This window comes from Microplitis demolitor, chromosome 6 (assembly GCF_026212275.2).
Source record: "Microplitis demolitor isolate Queensland-Clemson2020A chromosome 6, iyMicDemo2.1a, whole genome shotgun sequence".
NCBI classification, from domain to species: Eukaryota; Metazoa; Arthropoda; class Insecta; order Hymenoptera; family Braconidae; genus Microplitis; species Microplitis demolitor.
In genome coordinates this window covers 1,581,183-1,600,485 of record NC_068550.1, presented here as the reverse complement: position 1 = coordinate 1,600,485, position 19,303 = coordinate 1,581,183, and the positions used below count along the sequence as shown (strand labels likewise).

At 31.3% G+C, this 19,303-nt stretch overlaps 1 protein-coding gene across 5 annotated transcripts in view; it reads right to left on the bottom strand.

Annotated features, from left to right (window-relative positions):
* LOC103575720 (uncharacterized) overlaps positions 1-19,303 on the bottom strand; it is a 156,412-nt gene that overhangs the window by 27,015 nt on the left and 110,094 nt on the right. For all 5 annotated transcript variants that reach the window (XM_008555610.3, XM_008555612.3, XM_008555613.3 and 2 more), the window contains exons 3-4: positions 7,657-7,795; positions 6,855-6,928 (exon numbers count right to left, since the gene is read on the bottom strand). In XM_008555610.3, coding sequence (XP_008553832.1) covers positions 6,855-6,928; positions 7,657-7,795 — 213 coding nt within the window. The remainder of the gene's footprint in view (positions 1-6,854; positions 6,929-7,656; positions 7,796-19,303) is intronic.

Genomic DNA, 19,303 nt, shown 5'->3' with positions numbered 1-19,303 from the left:
AAAACACAGTGTGCATGAAATTTATACATTCAGACATTTTTTTTTTTTTTTTTTTAGCAAAATTGTTTTTTTATCAAAGGCAACATCCTAGTTTATAATGAAAATAGAAATTTCCCGACGTAATACTGCGTAATAAAAATTCATACATCCAATCTCAGTAACATAAGAAAGAATGAAAAAGACTGAAAGCTCAAGAGATTGTATCATCTTCTCATTCTCGTTCTGCAACAACAATTTCTTTTTTTTTTTTTTTTTTTTCCGAGTGTGCATTCTGATTTCTCTTGTCTACCAAATAAAAACCATACAATTTTCCTAAGACATCCCACATAATATGAACCACATGCAATTTCTTCTTATTATTTTTTATTTATTTTTTTAATGCTCCTGCTTCAAAATTATTGGATTGCTAAATCGAATCAAAAGATCAAGTATATCTATATATTAATAATATTCAAAATAAAGAGAATATTAAATGTTATAATGGATTAAATGAAATTGTATATAAATATATATGTATGACCATTAGTCAACGAGATTTCAATTAACTGACATTAAATAATGACAAATTATTATTTTTCCGAGTAGAATTAGTAAATTTAGTTAGTAATTATTATATTGTTTATTTAATATTTGATATTTGATTAAAAGTACCCTTGGAGAATTACGATTTCGGCTGGTCATCGTGGTATATATATTAATCTATTGGCATGATACATCTGTCTGTTATTATTTACCACTTAAGCTATCAAATCGACGTTAAATTACTTTTCGATTTATTTATATATATATGTATTTAATATATATAAATTGAAATTGAGGTCGATGGTTTGAATCACGTTGATCGTATACGGGGGTTAAATACACAGAGTGACTTTCAACTATTTTTATGGGAAAAGTGCTTTGTCACATTAATTGTGGTTAGAATATAAATGCTGCTTTTTTAACGCCTGAAATAAGTTGTCGTAAATAAATTTATCTAATTAAAGTAAACATCAAAACTACCCAAGGCTTGTTTATGTAACAGCTCGCTGTTGTTTTTGTTAATTTTATTATTAATAAATTTTGTTTAGCTTAATTTCGGTAAATTTTTATTTAGGATGACTTAAATATTTTCTTTGGGTAAACGGAAATTTTATTAATTATTTTTATTTTAATTCCCGAGAAAAAAAAATTCAAAAACTGATTACGTCACAAATGCTTCTAATATTTTTACACAATTATATAAATGCTCAGGATTTCATTTTCAACCATTAAACTCCCGATTGTTATTTCAATTATCCCCAAAATATTTAAATTAATAATTTCAATAAACGTTCAATGAAATTTAAATTTATCAATTTATCATTTTTTAAAAATAATTCAATTTAATTAACTAATAAATTCATCACTCTACTTATTAAAATTCCATTGTCCATCAAAATTAACCACCAATTAATATTATTTCACTTACAAAAGCTATAAATCTGTTTTTTCCGCATTAACATAAAGTAAATTTCAAACACGCTACCTCTGCTAGTAACAATTGTTAAAAAAAAAAATCTTTTATCCGTCAAAATTTAATATATCCGGCAATTTAATAGCGTCCGGTGATTATCAACCCGTTTCACAATCCAACGAAATTATTCCGGCCAAAAAATTCCCACATTACAAACGTCCATAAATTTAAAAGCATTAATAAAACAAACAAACAAGCAAGCAAACGAAACAAAAAACAAAACCCTTTCACTTTTGCCAGTACCTGAAAGAATATCATCACATCACCTTCCCACAAAATTGCATACCCGCGTGAAAACCCATTGAAACGCTAGTGTAAAAGAGTAACTGACTCTGCATGCCCGCTATACCCTACACCAGACAATACGGTCATCTCTGCTAGGCTATTTCACATATCCCACATGTAAATGCGACACGGAAATGCATAACCGCGTTTATACCCAAAGCACTCGCGTTTGAGATTGCTCTTGTAATGGCCGAGTTTGGTTCAAAGTTTGTCTCTCTCCATTGCTCTGCTTCTTGCATTAGACGAAATGACACGAGATAGGAGACAGCAATAACCTCATCCCTTTTCCCTTTTCGCATTTTGTCCCTTCGCTGCATTCCAACTCAGCCCGACCCTTTATCACTTTATCCATCTGTCCCTACTTCTCTTTCTGATCCAACCAGAAAGGTAACAACGTTACCTTTCTACTCGCAATGACAATTACACACGCAGCAATAGTGCGTAGAAAGTGACAATTGTCATGTGGTTGCAGTCTCATTTTACTCGGATCTCCATTTCCGAAATATACGCCGCATTTATTTCTGTGGGTACAAGAGACTGGAATTTCTCTTTATACTCTAACATTTTCTGCTTCCACATATTTGTATATAGACAGTATGAAATGTATGTAAAGTGAGCATATAGACAAATAAATCACTAGTAAAAGTAGTAGTACACGTACAGAAAACGTTACAATTCAAAATGTGAGACAAAAAAATATTTTTTGAATTCTGAAAGTACCCGGGTGGAAAAAGTTGATCTGATTTTAGTCTAACTAAAGTATATCAGGACTAATTGGTCTGTATTTCAATAAATTGATGTGTTTTCAAATTTTTGGGAAAATTTTGAGCTCTTTTCGGTTTGAAAACAATCAAAAACAGACGAAAAATATATAATTGACAGAAAACGTCTGATTTCGGTCTGAATAAAAACAAAAAAGGCAAAATGTTTTGAGGAAAAAGTCTGATTTTGATCTAGACGACCAAAACTAGACTAAAAATTATCGAATACAAAGAAAAAGTCAAATTGAATAGAAATAATTTAAAATTTGTATTTTAATTGAAACAAATCAACTTTTTCGACCCGGGTACAAGAAAAAAACCAATGGCTGCATAAAATTTATATTGACTTCTACATTTTCCAATGTCATTTTGGAAAAGGTCGTGTATTTACGGAAATTCAAAAATAGATGACTCAAAGTTGGTCATTGTCTGATATTTTAAAGTTCCACATAGTGAACACTTTTCAGAAGTAATTTTTTTAGATTGTAGTCGGACAATATATCTATATCCATATAAAAGAGTATAGCAGATAGTAGAAACTATAAAGTATGAGAGAAAAGGAAAGATAATAAAATAGAGGAGAGAAGGGTGTGATGGCTAGAACTGAGGAAAGGATCGGTGCACCGTGTCGACCCCTTAATCGCGAGAACTCACTCGACTGAGAAATTACATCCACCCGCAGTTACCTACGACTATAAGCTAGAAACTGGGAACTGGGAACTGGGAACTAGGAACAAGTATAGGACTTGTGTGGTGTCTACTAGTACTGAGCTCTCTTACACTCGTCACTATCACGCTGCTACGAATCTTGATTCTTGTTGGTTCTTGTTGGGTGCTCTAGATGTTGGTTCCTTTTTGGTCTCATGGATGCTCGGGTGTCTGGGTCTTGAGTTAGAGGGTGAGGACGAGGACGAGAACGAGGATGAGGACGAAGATGAAACTTGACTGCTGGTGATGCAGAGAGGTTAGATAGAGTTTGCTCTGTCTGTGTAAGGGTCGCTGTGAACACGAGTAGAGAAATCAGAGGGATTCATCTGGAAGATAAGACACGGGAAAAGTAAAACCCAAGTACTGTCCTGAAAGTGGTGCTGGGCACGAGTTTTTGGTAAATTGTTTTATTTTATAAAAACTTTTTTCAATTGAATAAATTTTTAAAAAAAATTATTTATGGATTTTACTAGGATCGAAAAAGAGGATTTCTATGTACGTATATATATATATATATATATATATATATATATATATATATATATATATATATATATATATATATATATATATATATATAGTTTGGTAAAATAAAATATAAATGAAGCCAATATTAACTTTCTCCTTTTAACTTAAAACTTTTTTTTAACTTTCATCAAACTAATATTAATCTTCTCCAAGTGCATATGTATATCTTTCTCAACTCAAGATTTTTAATGACTAATTTCGAATTTAATATCAGTTAATTAAAAAAAAAAAAAAAAAAAAAAAACCGTAACCTAAATAAAATATTAATTAATATATATTTCAATAGTTTAAATATCACAATCGCAGTAGAGATTATTGTTTAAATAATCTATAGGTTGATATCTCGAACAATGTTATCAACATAGCGTGTCGTTCATTAATAATACACACACCCTACACAACACACGTACGCAGGTTTCTATGCGGAATCCTTTAATAAACAAAATCCATAAATGAATAAAATATAAATTGAAAATATTATCAGTTTGAAATAAAATAAACTCAGTCACAGTTACTAGAGAAATAAATAAAAAAAAAAAAAATACATTTATATATATTTAATGTCGATTACTGTGAATACGAGCGTGACTATTTTGAGTATTTAAATATTCTCTTTGTGAAGCTCTGGCTGATAGATCAATCCACATTTATGTATTTATAATTGGTGTGCCTGAATGGCTAGTGGTATCGGGGGTCGGGGCTCGGGGCTCGAGGATCGGTAATAGAAGTAGTTGTGCTGGCGTGGAGGCGGTGGTATTAGTGGTAGTAGCGGATATTATGTGTATTAGTGTATTATCTGGGTAGATGAAAAAATAAATTCACATGTATAGGTAAACTGATGTTCACATGTCGAATAGGTAGCAGAGGCATTCATAACCACCGGGATATCAATTTTTTCGTTCAATAATCCACTAAAACGTTCTCTACTCACAATCCGCCATATGGCGAGACTAGTTGATGGCAGAGAGGGTGTGCAACTCACTTTATATATGTATATATGTATATGGATATGTCTATGGATAAATATATGTATAAAGAGAGAAAGAGAGAGGGAGAGAAATAAAGGCCCTCGCGGCGAATAGTCGAATACCCAGGATGTGCCTCGATACAATGGACGTCAGTTTTAGTTATGGCACGCCCGTCAACCTCGGGAATCATCGAACGACGGGCCAATGTTCCGTTTAGCTAACCTAGCTTGGCTTATTCTGTGTTATATCATATGTATAAATGTCTGTGTGAATGTATATATATATATATATATATGTATGTATGTATACAATATAATAGGAGCAGAGTTAGAGTGGAACAGACGAGATGAGAGGAGAGACTACTCATCTCTGCAGAGTAGTCTACACCACTTTAATTCTTGTCTCTCTCATCGTGTTCTGACGTACCCACCCCGCGAAAAGCATATCCAGCCCCTCAAAATCAGCTTTCCATTGTCCGCGATCGTATGCCCGTGTCAAGACCGGAAAATCCAGATACTACACACTACTACGATGTATGATCCAATATACGCACAATTATATTTCAAAGATTGTGTTTTATATTATGCTTTTTGGGGCTATAATCATTTTGACAGCTGTTTACGAGCTATGTTTGATAGAATATGGGGAAATAGGCTTTTTTTATTTTCACGATCATATTTTATGATTGAGTTTTTAATTTTTTAATAATTTTATTTTTTGTGCACACCTTTGACCCTAAGGGTGTGCATTATAATTTAGTAATTTTTTATTCCTATTCTAAGGCTGAGATTTCGATATTTTGAATTGTGATTTTTTTTTTAATTTTATAAAAATTTTGTTGAAATTTGGGTAGTAAAATAAAAGGAATTTACTTGTATCTGTTGTATTTATAGTAAATTTTAATATAAAATTTAAGGTGTGCATTTTTTAATTTTTTTACGCTTTGACTGAAATTCTAATGAAAATCAAATTTTTTAAAAATTTATAGAAACAAAATCAGAAATGAATTTTTTCTGTACAACTAATTCAAAAATTTAAATTTTAGTATCAGATTTCATTTTATAAATTATCTTCAGCTTTTTCAGCGAGACTTCCTCTGAAAATCATCACATACTAAAATTTATCAACTCTAATATTAATTTTCGTGAATGAATTAAATGTTATAATAGAAAGAAACTGAGAAAAAATAATTATGGTAGAGTCCGGGAATCGAACCCAGGTCTTTCGACATAGCGTCAGCTCTAAGTTCATCTCAACCACGCCACTGATCTGACGACCCATTCACACCATTCCCTCTTAAGTTCTTTCTTCTACCACTCATTGAATTCCCTTCTCTTGCTGATGTTTATTTTTCATACTGTGTTTAGCATCGCACACAAAAAAAATTTCCGACTGAAGGTAAATATTCTCTATTCAAGAAAATTTCTTATAAAACCAAAATTTTTTCGGATAAAGTATAAATTTCCTCTGAAGAAGATTTTCCTGGCTGAAGAAAATCTTGACTTTCCAAAAACGTTCGTCTTAAAAAATATTTTCTTGGCTCAAGACTTTTTTTCTGTGCACAGCCATATTGTTATATTTTAGGCACAGATGGCCTTTTATTATTAAAGCCTGATATTAATAACTCTTTTGTTTACTATGGAAGAGTAGAGAAAAGATAAATTTATTAAGCAAAGAAATATAATATTTTTCGATTAACGCTGTCAAGTTGATAAACCAATTGAAAAGAAATTTAAGCCGGTGAAATGTCACCGAGACAACAAGTTGATCTCATAAAATCCATCAGCTATCAGCGATAAGACGCGCCTCTATTGATAAGGTATAACGATACGTCCATCGACAGGATGAAAAGTATACACGTGTACTAATACACCAGAAATTCCGAGCGATATTGTATTATGTCGTACATATATAGGAGAAATAATAATAATAAATAAACGGAAACGAGGTAAAGAAAATAAATAAATAAAAAATGGCATCATGTTTCCTCGTGGTTAAACTTAGTAGTGAAACGTCTACGCTGTGTACCGATAAAAAGCACTCATGTTTTCTTTCGATATTGTATTTTAAATTGACGACGCAATATAATGAGAGAATAAAATTACTTACCTTCGCGGAATTGAATGACGTTCTTATGACGATCGTTTATTATCAAACATTTGTAGCAGTTCTCCTGCTGGAAACTGTAAACAATAAAAATATAACAGTTTCATTTATTAGTTCAGTTCAAAATAACGTATCATGTTTTTTTTTTAACGATACAGAAATTAAATATACGTTATTTATGTCTGTAACTTTATATCGAGGAATTTTGTTATGATTTTTTTTTTTTTTATAGATAAGAAATTTATCTTTCCAATGAAAAAATTATTGAAACCTTTGATAACAGATGGTAACTAATTTAGCATTTTATTATTTGAAAATATATATTTTGAATAATGAATTTTTTTATGGAAGCTAATGAAATTTTTTAAATTTTTGTAACAAAGAAAAAATAATCTAAATATTTTTCAATTACAGTTTGCGATAAAAGAAAAAATTCATTGTGTATATTATCGAGCAGCTTTCAATCAAAGTGAAAGACCGATCAAAATTAACGTGAATATTTTTTACTTTTCATTCAAGTCAAAGTAAAAAAAAAAAAATATTAGAACCCTCTAAAATATAAAGTAATAACTATAGAACTTAATCACATTTGACCAAATTTCTAATTTATTGAAAAATTTTTGTCTATACTTCGTTTTCAAAAACGCGTAAATCAAATCCATAATTTTCCATTTTAAAAAGGCTCAAAATCATGTCTTTTAATATAATTTTAGTCAAAATTTCTAAGCTCGCCAAATATATTTTTTTTTTTTTTCACGGAAACGAAGTGAATAATGATGAGAAATTAGTGAAATTAACAACTTACTAATCATAAACAGAGTACATATCTCCACTGTTCTCAATGCAGGTCTTCTCGCCAAACATAGTGGCATTTATAGTGACAGGCGACGGTTTTCCTGACTGAAACCATTGTCCTTCCCATGTTTCCGGAAATTGGCAAGATCCTGAAACACGAACAAGTTTACTCGTAAATACCAACGTCCGATTTTGTAACTTCTATTCTCTATACACTCATACATATATCTACATCTACATCAACATATATATTTATATATATATATATATATACTACATATATATCATAAGATGTGGTATATTGTGTTAGTAAGGTCTTTGTAGTTGTATTAGATACTGCGAGTTCTCGGGGTTGTTTAATTCTCTTTCTCTTGAACTCTATACCGTCTCAATGTATGCTGTATGGAATATATTGTTGTTGTTATTGTTGCTGCGCCAGTAGCAACACAAGCTATTCCAACCCAACATACATACAAAGACGATGAAAACGAGTTACATCGTGACAAACTCCCTAACAAGCTCGCGCAGATATCTTTTGCAAAAGCGAGAAAACATTTTCTCACTTCCTTCCTTCAACTTTGCCTTGTAAATCGGCCAAGATCCGGGTCATCTCAACAATAGATTTATGTATTTTTCTTCTCAACAAAACTTTTAACCCGGGATAACAATTTTTTATTCATTCTACCTCTCTTTATTTTTCTCGACGCTTTACACTCTCGACGCGGCTCTTCTTCACTCTTTTATGCACTTTTGTGAATTAATTTTTTTCATACCCATGAATACTGACATGCTAAATACAAAGTGCTTGGAAGTCGATCGACATGAATTATGAATGACGGCCATCACTTTTGGACAAAAATATTTTTTTCCCTTTTAGGTAATTCAATATATTTAAATATTATATTCTGGCAATCAGGGTGTCTTTTGTTGGGTATTAGGTTTCAAACCGTAAGATCATTGATACAATATGGACAATGTGTACTTTAATGTACTTATATTATAGGGGAGAGACTAAAATGGATACTCGAAAATTTTCATAAAGAGAATACAAAATTTTGTGGATTTCGGTGTAAAACTCTGGTACAGTGACAATATAATTGTTCACTATTCTACTAAACTGTGGCTACAAAGTCAATAATAAATTTTATTTTTACAAAAATACATTTTTTTTGGTTTCAGAATTTTGCGAAAAATTTCTGACTCCCATTTTGCCCAGCGCTTCTATATGTTTGTAAGAAATCAGAAATTTTCATTGCTATTTTAAAAATATATATGGGGGTAGAACTGTAAGAAGATTAATAAAAAAAATTGTCAGATAACGAAAAAAAAAAGGTAATTGGATTTTTATCTAAAAAAAGTTTTATGAAAATCTGTTTGAAAATATGTAACCCGAAGAAAAGATTACAACATGTTAAATGCTCTTAGGATTAATTTTTTTTTCAAGTCTTATAAAATTTGTGGGTTACGACCTTTCGAAGTAGTAATATACTTTTAAAGAGGATTAAATTCTCGGGCAATAAATCTATAAAACAAAAAAAATCAAATAGTTCGATAGTTTTACTCTTAGTGTTCCGAAAATAAATCTAAAAGTTTCCGTTATTCGGCCTATTAGTTTAAAAAATCCTTATTGAAAAATCCCCAGTAAAATATTGAACTCTCTTTTCACCTCTCGGGTTTATATTTATAAATTTATAAAACCAACTGACAATATCCGTTAACTTGAACTAGCACTTAAGGCTCAGTTGTTTTAAAAAATAGAGTATCAAACAAAAAAGACGAATCAATTTTTCTAACCAAAGTGGATCTTATCAAGCCACTCTTCACATCTTTGACCCTTGTTTGAAGATGTTTCAAAGGCTTCAAATCTTTTTTCTTCACCTCTTCTCTTTTTTAACACTCTTGTGTGTTACTCTACTCTCCCTGTCCTCTATACTACTCTATACCATACTCACAGTATAAAGGACAGTCTTTACTTTATAAGAATGAATAGCCAGTGGTAAAAAGATTCAATGACAAAAAGAGCATTGAAAGACTCAAAATTACAATAGATGACCCAGATAATTCTATCTTTAACAAATATAATAATAATCAGAGTGACATATAACTTAATATATATATATATATATATATATATGTATAAAAGCCAACAATCTAAATCAACCGACTGGCGACATGGGTGTCTATTGAAAAGGATGACGTGAATAATGTTGATGAAGCTTTCATCTACTATCTTATAGACACTCCTATCACCGCAGAGCCATCAAACCGCCACCATCACTATCACTTCTATCTTACATCTCTCAAGACTTTCTTGATTTATTGATAATTGCATTAGTAAACTTGCGTTTCTATGTACGTATATATACTAGCGTCTTTACCGACTCGCTGGGTACCAATTCCATTTTTTAATTGGAAACTAATATTGACATTAAAAGTTATGGAAAAACTCAAAATTCTGGGCGAAATAATACAGATATCAAAAAAATGTATATGAACAGTTTGATAGCTGATTAAATTCTCCAAAAAAAAGGTCTTGGAAATTTTTATGTACTTTTGATTATTTCGAAGTAATTTAAACTTAAAGTAAAAAAAATGAATTGGTATGAAACTTATTTTCACTGTAACTTTGGAAAAATCAGAGATACGTTGATGGGTTTGAAATACTTTTTTGTTGGAAATTTAATTTCCTATAAGTTTTGGTTGAAACATTTTTTTCTAAACTCAATAGTTTTGGTACTAATCTTATTTTAGAGAAAATTTGACAAGAAATTACTTTTTGTTCGAAAATTTGAATTAAATATGCATATAAAAATTTTGAAAATTATAATTTACTTTAAATTTTGTATCACTTAATGATTCAATTATTCAATTACATTTTTTTAATTTTGAGTTTTAAATCTCATATTAATAATTCTAGAAATTTAATATAAGTTTAAGACAGAATTGAGTCGATGGAAATGGAGTTGGTACTTAATATTTAATGGATGGTGTGCTTGAGATTATTTATTATTTAAATTCAACTGAAATTTATTATAATAACTGTTTTAATATTTATTATAATACGGTTGAAGTGTATGTGTGGGTTTTGAGTGTGGGTAAGATGGTTGTGTTCCTTGAATTGTTATTATTATGACAATGTAATATAACGGAGGCAATAGTAACTACTCTCCCTCGGTATCAACATCAACTAAATTCAGGTCTAGAGAACTGAGAGCGACGCGTGTCAATGATTCTCGAGAGACTTGGGTTCATTTCTAGAAACGTGCACCGTGATGATCGACAACGGGCAATTAATCAGCCGCAAGTTAATCAAGTAGAAGGGCCCAAGTGGATTCAAAGAATATTAATTAAATGAATACTTTAAAAATATAAGTTATTTTGGGGAGAGACCAAATTTTAGTTTCTCTTTGAAAAAATATTTACATATATACATATATATAAGCTTAAGTCATCAATTTTTTTATTTTCTAGGAAAATTTTTTGGAAACTGATTATTTTTTCTTCAAATTCAATTTTAGGCGTAACCGTCAAAGATACGTTAAGAATGTATATGAACAATTTTGTAGAGAATTAAATTTCCTATAAAAAAGGTCCTGTGGACTATAATGATAATGTTGATAGTTAAAGAGATACAGTTGTTCGAAACGATAGTTCTGCAAAAATACAAATTTTTTGATTAACTTTATTTTGAATAAAAATTTTGCAAAAACTACCAAAGATACAGTAAAAATGTATATAAGCAATTTTGTAGAGAATTAAATTTCCTATAAAAAAGGTCCTGTGGACTATAATGATAATGTTGATAGTTAAAGAGATACAGTTGTTCGAAACGATAGTTCTGCAAAAATACAAATTTTTTGATTAACTTTATTTCGAATAAAAATTTTGCAAAAACTATCATCGATACAGCGAAAATGTATGACAGGAATTTTATCAAGCGTGAAATTTTCTGTAAAAATGGTCTCATGAGCTATGAAGATAAAGTTAAGAGCTCGAGATAGGGGTTGTAAAGTCGGAAAAATTGGGTGGCGTATTTTTTAGGCTAATCTGTGATTGTTATTTTTATGAGTATTTTATTATAAGTATATATACCTATGTATACTTATATTTATATATATATAAATTTTCCTTAGCATCAAAGAGAAAGTAAACGAGGTTTCAAATTTTATTTTAGTTCGAAGCTTGTAAGACGTGCGGTGCCAATGGGAATCACATCAAAGGTGAAGTTACGAGTGATGTGAAAAGGAAAAGAGCGGAGGTAATATTGAGGTACGACGTCTGGCTGTCGTAACTCCGTCAGTCAAAGAGCAAGGAAGATACGTCCTGTCTTGGGACCATGTCTCGTCGTTTATCTCGTCTATTTTCTATACTTTTCTTTTGTCGCGAACGCACCAGCTATAACTATACCATGCATTTGCAAAAAATAAAAAAATAATACAAGTACGAGTAAGAGACTCTGCGATAAAATGGTGGAGTTGGTGAAAGACGAATAACTACTCGAGAGTAATAGCGCAAAGGTAATATAACGAGAATAACTAAATATAGTTTGTAAAGGAAAAATCGATGCTTCATATCAACACGCTCGTCTTCTCGTTCTCTCTTTTTCTCATTCTCTTTTACTCTTCCACTCTTTCTGGTGTATGGCTCAAGCTTGACTTCATTATATTTTGAGCAGCTTCGCGGTCGACGAGTTGGCTTGCTTTTCCTTTGAACTCTGACGTCCCGACGGTTACCATTTGCTGCGGACATGCCTTTGAATTTCGTTTTCCGAGCATCGTTATGGTTTTAACAACCAAAAGAATTCATACAACCTGTTATACATTCTTTCACTCTTTATCATTGCAAAACTCCCTACAAGGATATTTTCACATTGCTTTTTGTAAACGTCAAACGTCTTAAACATCGTTATCTTTTTCCAAAAATACAATCCTCCAGTAATCAGGTGGTTTTTTATTTTTTTTTTTTCTGAATATTACATGTGATAAATTTTTTTTTTATTGCAAAGGGCTGAGCTTAGTAGAGTACCAATTTTTTTTTTATTTGCTCTCGAATTGTAAACTGATATTTTTCATAAAAATTTATGTGAATTATCATGCGCATTGAATTTTATTAAAAACGGAAAAAAAAATTTTTGTTATTTTTTTGAAACTTGATTTTGCCCAAAAATGGAGAAAAATTTTTTTGGAAAAAAATTATGTTTTTGATGACGTGTTTATCTTGGACCTGTTCTATGGAAAATAAGAAGATCAATGGTCTAATATGGGCATATGAAGACCGAAAAAATTAGAATAATGATAAATCAAAAAATATGAAAATATTTATATTAAAATAATTAAATAGCAGATGGAATTTTTTAATATTCCCCAACACGTCCGAAGGGTGTTCCCTCGTGCATGTGCTTCTAAAACAAGCATAGGGAAATATACACGGGCGTACTCAATAGCGTTAATTGGTAGACAACGCGATACAGAAGATCATACATACCGATGTGCTAGGGGTGGAGCTCGACGGAGATAGAATTAGAGTGAGAAGGATATATATATATATATATATATATATATATATATATATATATATATATATATATATATATGCTGAATAGCCCTATATACACGATATAACAGCCTCAGGGCGGCTCGTCTTCCGTGGGAAACAACAGTCCTGTTCCCTACTGCCTTCAGGCCATCGGCGTATCCTGAACTCAGTACACCCCCGTATTCACGATCGCCAACAACCCCAATCGTTACAATCACCTCCACATACTCATACCTCTTTTCACTACCCCCACCCACCCCCACTTATTCCCTCTCGACTCGATGGTCCTCTCAATGACCAAAACCTAAAGGGGTCGCTACGCGATACCATTGAGACGATATCCGTACCTGCCTACACAAAATATATAAATATATAGATTATAATTATGACTCATTATTAAATTTTCAAAACAGATAATATTCACTCATAATAAACATATAATCTTCTTATAATTAAAAAAAAAAATAAATGTCACTATTTCAAATTTATTATTTGCTGTTTATTTACTTTGCGACAGATTTTTTTTTAGAAAAAAAAAAAAAAAAAATTGTCAGATTGGAAATTGTAGTGAAAAGTAAATTATTAGAAGGTAATATGCCTCAGAGGTGAAAATGAATATACGCAAGAGAATGCTTGTGAAATATGTGTGTTCAAGTGCCTTGGGCATCATACGTGTACTTTGTATCTATATATGCATATTTTTTTTATCTTTATCATTATCACTATTACTGTTTTTTGTTCTGGTTCATTTAGTATTTTTCCATTTTTAAAAAATGCGTTTTTTTTTTTTTTCTTACCGGAACACTAGAGGGGTGACAGAACAACGAGATCGAAAAATATGTTACCAGTATACGATACATTAGCGATAGCGATACGGACATAAATGAAAATTGAAAATCTATCTACATATATATATATATATATGTATACACGCATACATATATCTACATGTATTAAATATATGTATATTGTTTGTATATAAATGAAATTGTGTACAACCCCAGGCGCTGTGATGGTGGAGCTCCCAAATGGATGGACGTTCATATTTTTCCCACGTTTTGTATTTAGTTTTTATATTTTTTTTTTTTATTATTCATATACACGTATTATTTTATTTTGTTAGTGTTATTGTTATTATTATAATTTTTTTAATTTATTATTAGACCTTTTTTTTTTTTTTTTTTTTTTTTTTTTTTTTTTTTTGACAACAATTTGTTTTTATCACTGGACAGAATTTTAGTCGGAATAAACAAGCAGCAAATGGATGGGAATCGTGTTGACAATTTTGACAATATAATAAATATTTTAGCAAAATTTGGTGTTAAGGAAATAGATGAAAAAATCAGAATCGGGCGCAAATATAAATATATGTTATAAAAATGTAAATAAAATAATTTAATGGGATTTTAATGCATTAGATGAAGGGAACAAAAGGAAATTTAGATATCCATATAAATATTTTGTGTTTTACAGAGGCATTAAGACGGGATTTGGAAAATAAAAAGGGATGAATATAAATCTTGGGATGCGGATTGAGAGAGATGTAGATGATAGGGAGAGAGGAAAAGGACAAGGGAGAAAGTGGGAAAAGAATTTGGACCCTCGAACTTCTCTAAGTCCTTGTGGAAGTCATTCTTCATTAGACAGCCAGCTTGAACTTGTCGCTGCTTGCCTTAGCGCACTTTGAATATTAAAGACCCGGAGTGGGCGCCACGTTTTACAATCATTCGATTTAAATTGAAATCTAAAAGACTGAAGCTTAAATCTCGACTATCTCAATTGTAATTGATGTCGTTGCTGATTATACCGTTAATTCTTTCATTTATTACGTCAATAGTCGTATAACCAATTTTGAGTTTAAGGTTTAAGTTTAATTTATTCAGAATTTACTTCGTTTAATTTTGGTTGAAAAGTTTCAATAGAAAATCAACCGGTACCCAAACTAAAATTCAATTTATAAAAGTCCAGGCAAAGTATCCAAATTTTGATAAATTTTTTTTCAATTTTATTACTTTTTCAAATAAAATAAAAAATTTTAAATTTGTCCTCAACAGAAAAAAATAAATTTTTGGAATTTATAGAAGATTCAAATATCAGATTTCATTTTATATGTCGTAAGTTTATCCAGCAAGACCTCCAATGAAAATGATGACAACAGCTGAATAATTTCCCATGAATATTTCTTAGCCAAAAATAATGAAATGATAGGAGGAATTTGGCTCGACGGCATAGGTCTAATTAACCGCACAGTCGGACCATTAACAACCGAATTTACCAAACAATCGAATTACAGGGTGCGAGGGCGTGCGAGTTTGGTTTAGTACAGAGTATAGGAGTAGAGTACAGTAGAGTAATACCATTCCCGTGTGTATATACAAGTAAACGCGTGCGCCTTGAATTTCGGGGTGTGCTAGGGTTGTGTACGCAACGCTATCGTTAGCAAACACGTACCAACTTAATGCTTACACACATATAATATATCATCCATACATTTATGTTCACAGACATGCGCGGAATACATACATACATACATATATATCAAATATATCCAATCAAGTCTTTATTCATCCGAAAATTATGAAAATCAAAGTCACGTGTTGCTGTAACGTGTAATTCCTTATTTATACTGCGTACAGCAAACTAAGACCTATTTAGTTTATAAATGGTGTATGCACACCATGGTGTGCTGGTGTGACCACAAGATGTAACTTATTTATGCATCAATGCACCCCGTTGAGTGTCCCGCAGCTCACACACTGTCGTATTTAAATATATATCGTGTGTTTTATATATATATACATATAATAACTTTTCTACCGATGGGTACATACATAAATCTACCCTTTTTGTTGTTAAGTCACAGTAGGTAAGAGTTAAAAAATAAAAATGTCCAAGTGTGTGTAAATGTGTGCGGTATGTTTATAAAGATATAACGAAACCTGGGGAGTTGTGTTATAGTAGTTCGTGTGTGACTTTACCTCGCATTTGCTAATGTACTATGTAGTATGTAGATGGAGTGTATAGAGACCAGACCAACTGCGGCAGTTATTACATTTAATTATACACGAGAGGACGTTGCGAATTCACATGGGCGACGATCACGTGACTCTGTCGCGACCTGATGACGACAATTCACCGAACAGACTTTAGTATTTTTTTTTTTATCTACATATATCTATTTTATCTACACACTACACGCTGCAGTGGGTACTAGCTACTGGCTTACTGATGACAGGAATAATATTTTTTAGTATATTTTATTCACGATGATCACAACCTGCCAAGCGATTTAATCTCTCGAGTCATCTCTCGTGACAACTTGTCAATTTTAATAAATACTTTAGTTTTTTTTTTTTTTAACTATTGGCTTTTTTTTCATCCGCGGAAACTCGAGAAAAAGTTTTGCAGAAGTGATTGATGAATTGTTTTATTAATAACTTTTGTTTGAATTAGTAATTGGTTGAGTGGTTATGAAATTGATTGATACTTTTTTTTTTTTTTTTTTTTTTTCAATGAGAAAAGTCATGAAACGTCAGTTACTGAGTACTGAAAAGTTGACATTAAATTGATTATTTTATTTTTTCGCGGATTTCTGGATTTTCAGAAAATTTTTCATCAACTTAATATACATATATATATATATATAATTAAGTATTAATTATAAGAATTGATTGATTATGAGCTTTCATTTAATTTTCAAAATGAAATTTTAGAAAAAAAATTTTATTTCACGTAAATCCCAGGGGTAGGCCGCGGACGGCATGAAAAAAATATTTTTCCGTGTTTTTATAAAAATGTAATAAATATGATGATTCACATGTAAATTTATGTAAAAATAAATCATCTGTAATACAATTTTAAAAAAAGCGGGAAAAAAAAAATTTTTTTAAATAATTTTTAAAAACTTTACTGATAGATATTAAATTTGAATAATTTATAAATTTTTTTCTAGAAACTAATAAATGGGTGTAACAAAATAGAGCAGATAAATTTATTGTTTGTATAAACAATAAATATTAATATTTTTTTTTCATATAAGTAATTACAGCGGGCGGTTATATGAAATAAATGTATGTAAAAATTCATATATTTTGCACCCTCGAGAGCTGGATAATAAAAAAAAAAGTACTTTCTTCATAATTAAAATAAACGAGGATGAATATTTATAACGGGATGACATTTGATGGAGTGCATCATATATTCGCGGTCCAGTTGCTCTCAAGAGAAGGAAGGAGGACAGGCAGAATAAGAGAAGAGAAGAGAAGAGACCAGGGGAAGAAGGGGTAGCAGTTATGGGTACGAGAGTACGAAGAGTATGAGTATGAAAAAGGGGTTTCGCGTGGAATGAGAAGGGGACAATCTGATGCTCGGTGTAATATATTCACCCTTTGAACCCTTTCAAGGCCGTATGGACACGGTTGAATGGCCATTTGTAGGACACACGCGTCATTCGTCCGTGTCTCATCCGCTAAAGAAGACAACGCCCGATACCGATCCTCGCATTATTGGATGCAAACTGCTTTATGTTATTAGTTGTTATATATGTATAAATATATGTGTACGGCTACATCCAGATGCAGAGCTGCAGATAGATGGAGAAAGAGAGACGAGAGTATATTTGGCTGCGGATGTGTACAATACGCGTGTCCTGGTCCCACATGTGTGTCTATCTGTCTGTCTGTCTGATCACTGGGCGATTCAAGGGCGTTAAACATGAGTCGCGTTACAGACGAGTGATTCGGATCCATTTGTACACCGGATTACACGATTGGATATGGATTTGTCAGGACGATCACAAACGTCGGATGAATGCTCTCCCAATAAGCTAATTGAAGGCTCTTATTATTATTTATACCTTTGTTATTAATCCTATTACTATTGCTTTGGAAATACATTTTTTTATTTTATATTATATTTGGTTTCGTACCAGTTAATATATAATTTAAAATTGGGAAAATTTGAATTTTTAAAAAATATTAAAATTTTTTTTTTGCATACCGTGACTTGGGTTCGAACCCATGACCTTTGGATTTAAATGTGAACAAGTAGGATTTGAACTCGTGACCTTTATATTAAACTTTACTGTCAAGATTCGTATTTTGAATAAATTATAATCACCAAAAATATTTTTAGCAGAATTTAAAATCATGAGCTTGGAATTTAAATATATTTTTACTTTAATTGAGTTTAATAATCACATTAGTTATTAAAGAATAATAATGATAATTCAAAAAATTAGGGTTCAAACCTATGACTTAAGTATTAGATTATAAAGGCTATTATTTATGATAAAAAAAAAAACTGAAATTGAGTTTAAGAAATGAAGTTTGTAAATAAAGGTTATACTGAAATAAATGTAATTATAATAATGAGGCTAATAAAAGTTTTATGAAGGATAATAAATGAAATAGAGGTGATTAATATTATGATAAGTACTTAAATCTGATTGTTTGCGGTCACGGGAATAAAATAAGACCTCGAATTATTACATTATAAATCCTCCAATTTCCCAAAGACGAAATTATGTCTACGACTAGATAGGACAGTAACTAAGAATTAGAGAGGAGGGTGAGTAGTAGATAATCCTGTGGCCTAGAAACGAGACATGGCTGAGAGAAATGAAACAAGCTGGAGATCAAAATACTTTAGTCTTTCTATTTTCATTCGATCCGGTCTCTCTTGGGTTTCGGCTTCGCTCTTGCTCTGGCTCTTAGCTTCTGACTCCTGGCTCCCATTCTAGTAGATGCAGAGAGAGACCTGGCTCGTCTTGCTCCAGCTCTGTCTAGCTCCAGGGTAACAGAACTAGACTACTCTGTCCACCCCTTTCAGTCGTCGTTTTGCACGATGCAATTAAGGGGACTGGATCATCCAATTTGTTCATGAGACCGCAACAATGTTCCTTGATTGAAAAGAGAGTCAAATCCGTCCTCATCGTATGCTACAACCCCGTTTTTTCACTCTATTTATAACTTTTTATTATTTTTTGCTACTTGATTTAAATTCTACACTCCATTATTATCGTACTTTGAGGCTTCCCTCAACGCTCAAGCCCACTCACAATAAATCTGTTTCTCTCGTTTTAAGTAATAAGTTTTCAAGTATTGTGCAAAACCTTTTGTCAA